Here is a 10,320-nt window from a genome sequence, read left to right as displayed (position 1 = left end):
CTATTCAACACTGTACTGAAAGGGTCCAGCCAGTGTCGTAAGGTAAGGCAACAAAAGGTAAAAAGATTTAAAAGGAAGAAACAAAACTGTCATTATTTGCATACAGTATGATTGGGTATGTGGAAAATCCAAAAGACTGTAGACATAAACTGTTAGTATAAGTTTAGCAAAGTTGCCAGACACAAAATCATTATACAAAAATAAATAGCACTTCTACAGACCAGCTCTAAACATAACATGAAGAGTCTTTTGAGATACCACTTACAATAGTATCAAGTTCCTAGGAATAGACTGAACCAAAGATGTGCATGATTTCTTCCGAGAAAACTGTAAAACTTTATTGAGAGAATTTAATAAGCCAAATTATCAATATAACAACAGCATTTATGGCTTCAGCTTGTCTTCTTTTTAACTTATGACTGTCCAGCACCTAAAACATAAACATAACAGTTGTACATTACTTAGCAGAACTTTACTTAGACAATAAAAAAGGTACACAAAGGACACTACAGTTTTGGTTTTATAACATGAAACTAAAACCAGAACCCTAACAACTGCACAGGCTTCTATGCTACATGTACATTTTCAGGCATATGAGCACTAATTTTTTAAATGCATCATTCTTTTTGGTGGTATGAAGAAACATAGATTTCTCAAGCCCAGAACAAATTAAATCCTATGAGCCTATTTAAAGATAATTTAAGTAGAGAGCAAAAACTGCCAGTGATTTCAGTTAAAATAAAATCAACCTAACAAAAACTCCAAGAAGCAAAACAAGCAAGCAAACCCAGTGTTATTCAAATGCATCAACTTTAAGTATCCTTCTAATTACATATATTAGTTCAAATAATTATGTCATACTTGGAACTGTTCAAAGAGAAGACAAAGAACAGCATTCCATTTGGTTTGTCTCTTTTGTGCAAAAGTACTTCAATGATCCAGCTCAACCTTTACGTGGCCTATATATAGAAAGGTGGCATTTGTTCCATTCACACCTGTTGTCCTGGAGTAAGCAGTAGTGGCACTCCCTTTAACTCTCAAGAGTATCCCAGTTTGGATGATAAAAATTACATGGTCACACTAGTTTTAAGCCACGACCATCATATATAACATTAAAATGTGAGGAAAAATACTACCATTTCTCAGCCTGGCTCACAATTTCAAAAACAACAAACCAACCTGGAAAAGCCAAAACATACAGATCCATATTATTTTTTGGCATCTAAAAGATAGTGATTTTTGAGAAACAGTTCTGGCAAATTCAAAAACAAAACATCAATACTATTGTATTGTTTAGATATCCAATTAGCACTGGGGTACGTTAATTTATGTACTTTAAAAAGTATTTGATCATTTGCCTTGGGTTTTAAAGGACTTCTACTCCGAAGTAATAATACTTTCATGTTTTATAATTCAACAACATGGACCTGACAATTCATTTCTTCCTGATACTGTCCTTGAATCAAGCATTTGGTGTCTGAACTACCTTTCAAATAATGTGTGTGTGCGATTTGCTATTAAAGTATAAAAATATTGTAGAAAACAACTACTCCATGACTTGCATTCTTAATAGATAACATACCTGCTTCCGGAATTTTAGCAGGCACTAGATTAGGTGGAATCTTCCCCTTCACATCAGGGTCATCTCCGTGCTCACCCCCAGTCTCTTCCAGACCCATTTCCTGGCTTGCACCTTCCAATTCAGGTTGATATAAACAGAGAGTTATTAATATAAGTGGTAAACCATAAATTAATGTTATTAAATAAAGCACTGCAGGTTAGTATTATAATAAATGTGATGCATAAGAACGCAATGAGCACTAAAGAGTTTTTTGCTAGAAAATGAAGTTGTGTTTCTCATATATTACCTCCTCTATGAAGCATGTTTTTTTCTAAAACTGTTTAAAACAAACTTAGTTGTCACGTTTGTAACCTATATACATGTCTATTATTGCACTTATTTCATCAGATCAGCTGTTTACGTGAATTTCTCTGACAAGAGAAACTCAAGATAGAAATTGTGAACTCAAGACAGAAATCATTCTCATTTGTATTTACATCCTTAGCACCTAGTACACCACCTGCCACCAAGCAGGCCTCAATAAATGAGTGAAAAAAAAGTCTTTAAAAATAGCAAGATGAGACAAACCCAAACTGAAGAACATTTTACAAAACACCTGGTTTGGACTCCAAAAGATGTCAATCTTTTGGACAAAGAAAGACAAAGAAATATTGAGGTACACTTCCAGGTGAAAGGAATCCAAAGAGAGATGACAACTAAATGCAACGGGTAGTCTTGGATTGGATCCTGGATCAGGAAAAAATAATGCTATAAAAAACATTACTAGACCAACTGACTATATATTAGATAATAGTGTTTTCTCAATGTTAAATTTCCTGAATTTGATCACTGTACTGGGTTATGTAAGAGAATACCCTTGTTTTTAGGAGACACTTACTGAATTACTTAGAGAGTAAAGAGTTGTATTTGAAATTTACTCTCAAATGGTTTGGCAATAATAATATGTATGTTAATACCTAAAGCAAGGACACTATATGGCAAAATATTAGCAATTGCTGAATCAAGGTAAAGAGGATACAGAAGTACACTGTGCTTTCTTATAACTTTTCTGTACTTTTAAAAACTTTTCTAAGTAAAAAGTTAAAAAGAATATGTGACAACTAAATTACGGCTCAGGAAGACAAAAATATTGAAGACTTTAACAGCAACTAGGAAAGGATTTCATTTTTTATTTCTCTGCATTATGAAAAAATTTTTAAATTACAATCTAAGAGCTAACCAGAATATATCTAGGTTTGCTCAAACTTTTGATGCAATGACTTAACCCTGAAAACAACATTCCAAAAAGATCCAGTTTAACTAGAAAACAAGTGTATAATTTTGTCTACATTTAATGTTGCTTCCTTTGATTTGCTAATTTAGAGCCTTGGCAAGGACTGTATTTTCCAAGAATGCCAAATAATTTAAAACATAGGTGGGTAAAATGCTGAAAGAGGGAAAACTTATCACAGAGAGGGACTGCAGTCAGCTGCAAACTATACCTTTCCCTTACCAAACAGGTTTCCAGCCAATTTTCAGGGAACCCTTCATACCTGTTACTAGTATAACATCATAAACGAAATACAAATTGTCTCTCCATCCCCCTTCACCTTGAGCCACAGAAGTTCCTCCTTCTTTCTCCTGTCCAGGTTCGATATCCACATTCTCAGTTGGTGGTTCCTTTTGTTGAGCTTTTTTGCCACCTAGTTTTGGGGCCTTGGGAGAGGGTAGGTGCAAATAAGAAGTATTGTTATTAATACTATAACAAGAGAAGGCACAAATATACATACTACATGGACGTAACTAATCACCAATCTGAAGAGGCTTTTCCTATATCTTTATCCGTAAGTACTCTTAATAAAGTTACTCTTCCTATATAGAAAATAATCTAAGAAAGGAGTTATCTGCAAGGACCAATAATTCTGGAAACCATTTTCATCTTTTCTGGGCTGTGTGTTATTTGTTAATTAATAAGCACAACAGGGAAGTCACAGAGACGATTTCCAGGCTCATATCAATATACACATCCAGGTAATGCCAGAATGTAAGTCTACTTGCTCAATGTCTCAGTCATGAGATTCATTTTTCAACCATTCTCAGCAAGATAGCCCTTTATACAACAGATCTAAATTGGTTCAACAATTTTTTTGATTTTCTTTTATTAATTTCTGCCAAGGGAAGTAAGATATTAAAGCACTCACAACCACAGGTTCAACCGTATTGGAAGACTCTTGACCATCTCCCCTTCCTCTAGATCTTGATCTTGCCCGTCCACTCATATTTCACACTGAAAGCAGAAAATGGTGAACTGGAGAATGTAATTTAAAAAGACTATACTGGACTATTACCATGCTGACTGCAAATTCTTTTTTACATCTGGTGAGATTTCCAAAGTAAGTCTTGAATTAATAATAACTGCCTGCTTGCCAATAACATCAAATAAGGCTGTCAGCAAACCCCTTTGTTTCTCTCACAGACAATTTGGCAGAGAAAGGACCTTCAAGTACTTGATTGAAAAAAAAAAAAAAAAAAAAGGTACGACTTAAGAGATTCAGTTTCACTCCCGAACTCTCCAATATGGAGAGATTTTGTAATATACAGCCACATCCAGCTTCCCACTGCCGACTCCGGATTCTGTGCTCTGTCTGCAGTTCCAGGGCCTCCAGGACCCAGATACCGCAAATAACGCCGCCAAGACTCGTTCTACCTTCATCTGACCCCCCTGACCTCCACCGCCCACCGCCCTCCCTTTCCTGCCACCAGGACGAGAGCTATGGTGGCCGTGACGCCTGTGGCGAGAAGGACGACGACCTCGAGGACCCTCCTCCTCAGAGGCCATAGATCGCACCGCCTGACCCGCCCGAAGCCCGCTGGCTCCCCCTCACACGCACGCACACTTAAACTCCAGGCAGGACAGATCTGTGGACCTACCTGCTGAGTTTCACCAGGCAGAAAGAACCGAGCTGTTAAGACGCAACCTTCACAGCTACGCACGCAAACTCCGTCGCACACGCCGCACAAGGGCCGACGGGAAGGCGCGCAGCCCCGGGCATGTGCACTGCGTCTCGCGTGTGCCGCGTGGGCTGGTTTCCCCGCTCCCCCTCCCCAACCACGGACCAAGGAGTCCCGGATGTGTGGTCTGTCTGCAGTTCTGGTGCCTCCAAGGCTCAGATACCTCAAGTAATGGCCCCAAGCCTCGCTCTACTTTCAACTGCCCCTCTCCCCTCTGTGGCCCACTGTTCTCCCTTGCTCCGCCCCACCGCAAAGGGCCATAGCCACGATGCCTGTAGAGAGAAAGACGACGACCTCAAGGACCTTCCTCCCGGGAGGCCAAGTATCGCGCTGCACCCACCCACCCGGATCCCGCTGGCTCACACTCATTAACATCTATTCACACTTACACCAGCTGTGACACAGCTGAGAGCCTGGTGGAGAATCAGAAAGGGAATGAAAATGCTACCTACCTTTCGTTGCCACTTAAACGCGACTTCTGCGGAGTCGTCTCCACCTGCCAAGCCCAAGCCTCGGAGGTAAGCAGGGTAACTCCCACACGCAGACGCAGTAATGTGTGTGTCACGTGGGCTGTGGTTGCAGCCCTCTCTGACCAGGTAGAGGCTCCGCCCTGCCTGGAAGAGAGTGTTGCTTCCCAGTCCCAAAAGAGACTTTGTCTTTCCTTTCTCCACGCCAAAAATCTTTCATTTCTTCTGTGTCTAGAATGTTCCCAGCCCTGATTGAACTCTCCAAATTCTTCTCTCAGTGAGGCTGCTGCAGTGGCTCTCATGAGAGTCTTTAGTCTCCCCAGAGATGAGTGAAAGCTTTTAGGGTCTGAAAGAGTACAAAGGCATTTTTAAGCACGAGAGGGATCCAGAAAATGTAAAGAAAAGGATTAATAAATCCAAATACATAAGCCTTAAAACATCCTGTGACCCAACATTTCTACTTCTAGAACTTTATGTTAAGGTAACTATATTGGATGTGAACAAAGATTTAGATACATGGGACTTCCAAAGCAGCTTAATTTATAAAAGCATGGTCACGGACTGGCTATAGAAGTAAACCGAGGCACATTTGAAATATGGCTGCCCATCAAAACGAATGCTGAATGTTTGCTGTCATAGTGGTGCTGCTCACATTGTTACTAACTAGAAACAGCCGGTTATGGAGCATTGCGTATGTGCAGCATGATCCCAGAGGAAGTGGGAGGCTTTGGAGAAGTTCACCAGCACTACCACACCACCAACCCTCCTCTCAGATAGTAAATATGCCTTGTTTTCCTGAAGTCAGGAGCTTCCAGGGCTCCAAAGACATCTGGTTTTCCAAGGGTAACCCAGCAGATAAAATGCAGCCCTCGGGGTTGTAGGTCTTCTGCACCTGGTGCATCTCAAAGGGTTTCGACATCACCTAGGTGGTGTGGTCCTCTGCTGTCAGGGAAGGGGTGGGGGGAGGGGAGGGGAGGGGGAGGACAGCAGCCCACTGCTCCTGCTTTGGGCGAACAAAGGTAGGTGGGTACCTGCAGGACAGGAAGGAGTTTGCCCAGCCTTTCCCTACCCCTCCCCCCCCCCAAAAAAAAAAACCCTTTTCTGTTCTTGCATGTCCAGGACAGTTCCCAGGCCCTGCAGGTTACCTTTAGAGAAGCACATATTCTTTGAGAGTTAGAAAGATCCCTGTGGCAAAAATAGAATTGCCACATCCCTCCCTTCCTCCCTCCCTCCTCCCCATCCTCTCATACAGACAAGCTATAGAGTTAGAGCCAAGTAAAAATATATAATTCTTCCTTGATCTCACCAATCAGGGATAACCAGTTTTAATATCTAATCAGGAGCTACTTCTACAACTCAGATTCTTATGTGGATGAAATAAAGATTTATTGAGAAGGACTGAGTTCACATTGTCTTTAATTAGCATAAACTGTGGGTGCTAACCTCAGTCTGTTTCTCCTCATACAAAGCACTTTCATTGGCTCTTAGTCATTTCTTCTAACCTCCTTGAAAGGCTATCTGCAGCCCAGCTCCCTGACCTTGGGGCTTTGTCTATATGCAGCAGCTGTGTTCTCTGAGTAGGATCAAGTTTCTCCAGGACACTGCGAAGAAGTTAGAGGGAAGATGGGGTCCTTTCAGTCTGAACTGAAGAAGAAACCCTGACTTGCCCAGTGCCGCAAGCCTTCCTGGGTAACCTCATCCTCAGGTAGTATTAGTGCAGAGCACGCTCTCTCACCAAGGACAATTGGGTACTCCCAAGCCCTTGTTTGTATCATTGTGATGATTGTAGATATCATTTCATTTTATGACACAAGTGATACCTGCTCCTTACAAATAATTCAGTCATGAAGAATTGGCCAGTGTCACTGTCTTTGTCATTATTTAAATCCCAGTATAAGTTCACCCAACTCTGGGTAGAATTAACGCTTGGCAATAATGGTGTTGCTAGGTCCCCTGAGGGGGGCCACAAGGCATCCCCTCCTGTCCCTCCACGCTCCCCTTCCTCACGTTAGCAGGAAAAAAAAAGGATGTACCTTTTGTACATCCATTTGCCACAGAGATGATTATCGAGTGGGAACTGGCAGCTGTGCCCAGTGTGAAGTGGAGCAGGTGTCAAGGTCAAAGGCCCAGGTGGTGCATGGGCCGAAGGTGAGCTCTGTGCAGACTGTTCAGAAACCCAATGGGAGAAATATGGGAAATGCTACCTGGGCCAGCTGTGAACGGGACGCACAGACACAAGGCTATGATAAAGCTGTGGTGAGGTGGCAGCTGTGGCTGTGCGGTGGGTGGGATGATGACCCGGCCCATTTCCAATACCTGGAGGAAGGAAAGATTCAGGGTTACATGCTGACCACAGGTGTGTGCTCCAGAGGGAGACGATGGTGGTCGGGAGTACTCTGGCCTTCTGGCCTCGGGTACCAGCCCTGTGGATCTGGGGATGGGCCAGACCTGGGAGAGTTACTACCCGCAACCATCACCCTCACCTGAAGTTGGGAGAAATCCCAACAGCCAGCCTTGTAGAGAGAGAGCAGTAGAGGGTGCATGAGGGGTGTCTTTGTTGAGCCCCAACAGCTTGTGCAACCCGTCCCCACCCCATTAGATGGTGGGGAGGAAGCAGGTTTAGAGGTTCGTGAGGAACTCCTAATACTCTCAGTGTCTCTCAGTTAGTAATGCACTAAGCACCCTTTCCCAGCAATCTGCCTCTTGGAACTCATCCTAAAGGTATATTCATCCAAGTAGACTGCAGTAAATACACAACAGTTGCAAAAGTGAAAACTCAAAAGTGCCTGTGTGTTCAGCAATGTACTTGCTCATATGAATTACAGTAAAACTAGACCATGGAAGTTTTGCAGCCCATGAAGAATTAGATAAATTAACATGTATTGATATAGAATATCTGTTAATTAAAGTTAAGTAGTACAAAAAAGGCTGTAGAACACTCTAGTGTGATTCTATGGTTTTAAGCAGACACGTGACTATGTGTATGTATTTATGTTCATTTGTTCATGGTCTTTTTAATATTGTAAGTAAAATTGGAATGAACATCTTACACTTGTGCTGTGGCATGCTTTTCTCATACTTTCTTAGGATGTATTCCTGGAAATTGAATTGCTAGGTGAAAGGAAAGTGGACGTTTAAACGTTTTTAATGTGTATTGCTAGATGACTCAAAGAAGTGAGAAACCATTTTACACTCCAGCTTGCGTACAAGAAGTCCTGTTTTCTTCCAACCTTGCAATTGTTGGGTATAACATTAGTTCTTTTTCTGCTATTCTGATGGACACTAGTATCTGAATTTGCATTATTATAAATAATAAGCTTTAACATTATTATTCAAGTAATTCATGCTCATAGTAAAAATAAAAAGTAAAATTGGAAAGAGAATTAAGAATCAATCTTATGGCCCCACACGCGCCGGCCGCGGCCGCCCCCGGGGAGTTCGCGGAGCGCGCGGAGCGCAGGTCCCGCGGCGGCGGCGGCGGCGGCGGCGGCGCGGGCGGCCGCGGGCGCCGCCGCCTCCTCCTCCATGGCTGTTTACCCGGCTGCATTGTGGGAGTTTGACCTCCGCCGCCGCCAACCGCCGCCTCAGCTTGCGCCGCCGCCAACCGCCGCGCACGCCATGGAAGCCCTGACTGACGACGAAGTCATACGGAGGCGTCTCCTAATTGATGGAGATGGCACTGGAGATGATCGGAGAATTAATCTACTAGTGAGACGTTTCATTAAATGGTGCAACTCTGGATCCCAGGAAGAGGGATACAGCCAGTACCAACTTATGCTGAGCACACTGTACCAATGTGAATTTTCAATGGGCAAAACTTCGCGGATGTATGATATGAATCTCAGAGAAGTGGAAAGTTATGAAAAAATGTACAAAGAAATAGAATGTAGCATTGCTGGAGCACATGAAAAAATTGCTGAGTGCAGACAGCAAATTCTTCAAGCAAAACAAATACGAAAAAATCGCGAAGAATATGATGCATTGGCAAAAGTGATCCAGCGTCATCCAGACAGGCATGAGACATTAAAGGAACTAGAGGCTCTGGGAAAAGAACTAGAGCATCTTTCACATATTAAAGAAAGTGTTGACGATAAGCTAGAATTGAGAAGGAAACAGTTTCATGTTCTTCATTGTACCATCCATGAACTTCAGCAAACACTGGAAAATGATGAAAAGCTCTCAGAGGTTGAAGAAGCTCAAGAAACAAGCACGGAAACTGATCCTAAACCACAGACCAACTAATCACTCACCATTCCCAAGAATATTGAAGTAGCAACATGATCTTAGTGTGTTCAGAATTTGTTGTGCTCTTGAGACATTTAAAGTTTTGGCGGTGAACTATGTTGCTTTTAAATTTTAATGCACAGTTCATTCATATTTCTTCACACAAAGGCAGATGACTTCATTATATATTTGTTTTTATTGAAATGCCTTTTTTATACTTAAAAGATAGGAAGCAACATCCAAAAATGTTTAATAAAATATTTTCAAGCGAGATATGTTAGTGCTCATTGGTATTCTAGGTAGTTTTTAACTGGTAACATTGATTTGCTCACAAAATAAGTGGAAGATAGTGAGAAGGTGGCATTTCTAGGATGTACCTGAGAAAATTAGTCAATTTCTGGAAATCGTTGCCACTTTTGAAAATGAAGTCCATGAATAGGCTCTCAGGAGGGCTGTGAACTTAAGAAATTATGTACAAAATGTTTGTGGTGTATGCTTATTGTGGGAGAGGTTCCACGATATTAAGAATCACTGATATCAGAGGTAATTACAAGATGCAAAGTAAATCAATATGCATTAAAAAAAAATAGAATCAATCTTATAACTCGAGCATCCATTAAAAACCTCTCTGCCATTTTAGTGCATATAGTTACATATATATGTCTCACACATTCATTCTAGATTATCATCCATGCTGCAGCAAACATCCTCATGGATCATTCCCTACCCACTTCCTTAATTATTTCTTTAGGAAAAATAATCATACATAAACGAAAAGAGGCTTGAGAGTATTTCCAACTTGTCCAACATCACACCCTCGGCAAGGTATTCCAGGCATTAAACCTGTGTCTTTTTGCTCCCATTGCCTTTGCTTGTTTCTTTACATCACTGACTGCTGGTTCCTTTGAATTCCTTAACTCAAGGAAAAGCTTAGCAACCCCATGACCACCATCCATGAGAGGTGATGTGGTGTAAGTACCCACGTGTGCGAGATGTAGCAGTCCCTGAAGGAACATAATGAGCTAAGTCATGGAACCTGGCAGGCCCTGACATGCT

General features: G+C 41.8%; 2 protein-coding genes across 2 annotated transcripts; one reads left to right on the top strand and one right to left on the bottom strand.

The window, feature by feature from the left end:
* Positions 1 to 325: 325 nt before the first annotated feature.
* Positions 326 to 5,082, bottom strand: PAGE4 (PAGE family member 4). The gene is made up of 5 exons (XM_059911603.1): positions 5,026 to 5,082; positions 3,763 to 3,848; positions 3,172 to 3,277; positions 1,583 to 1,693; positions 326 to 430 (listed from the first exon to the last, which is right to left on the bottom strand). The coding sequence occupies exons 2-5, from the start codon at positions 3,838 to 3,840 to the stop codon at positions 414 to 416; spliced, it is 312 nt and encodes a 103-aa protein (XP_059767586.1). The 5' UTR covers positions 3,841 to 3,848; positions 5,026 to 5,082; the 3' UTR covers positions 326 to 413.
* A 3,576-nt stretch (positions 5,083 to 8,658) lies between these two features.
* On the top strand, positions 8,659 to 9,366 carry LOC132357701 (THO complex subunit 7 homolog). The gene has a single exon (XM_059911383.1). The coding sequence runs from the start codon at positions 8,659 to 8,661 to the stop codon at positions 9,280 to 9,282; it is 624 nt and encodes a 207-aa protein (XP_059767366.1). The 3' UTR covers positions 9,283 to 9,366.
* The last annotated feature ends 954 nt before the right edge of the window (positions 9,367 to 10,320 follow it).

The sequence above is a fragment of the Balaenoptera ricei genome, chromosome X, assembly GCF_028023285.1.
Source record: "Balaenoptera ricei isolate mBalRic1 chromosome X, mBalRic1.hap2, whole genome shotgun sequence".
NCBI classification, from domain to species: domain Eukaryota; kingdom Metazoa; phylum Chordata; class Mammalia; order Artiodactyla; family Balaenopteridae; genus Balaenoptera; species Balaenoptera ricei.
The sequence above is the reverse complement of the archived record's forward strand: the minus strand, read 5'-3'. Positions and strand labels throughout refer to the sequence as shown.

Coding starts and splice junctions, on each gene's coding strand:
- PAGE4 (XM_059911603.1), bottom strand. CDS start 3,840: ATGAGTGGACGGGCAAGATCAAGATCTAGAGGAAGGGGAGATGGTCAA. Junction 3,278..3,762: donor ATACGGTTGAACCTGTGGTT/GTGAGTGCTTTA, acceptor CCCTCTCCCAAG/GCCCCAAAACTAGGTGGCAA. Junction 1,694..3,171: donor AGGAACTTCTGTGGCTCAAG/GTGAAGGGGGAT, acceptor CTGAATTGGAAG/GTGCAAGCCAGGAAATGGGT.
- LOC132357701 (XM_059911383.1), top strand. CDS start 8,659: ATGGAAGCCCTGACTGACGACGAAGTCATACGGAGGCGTCTCCTAATT.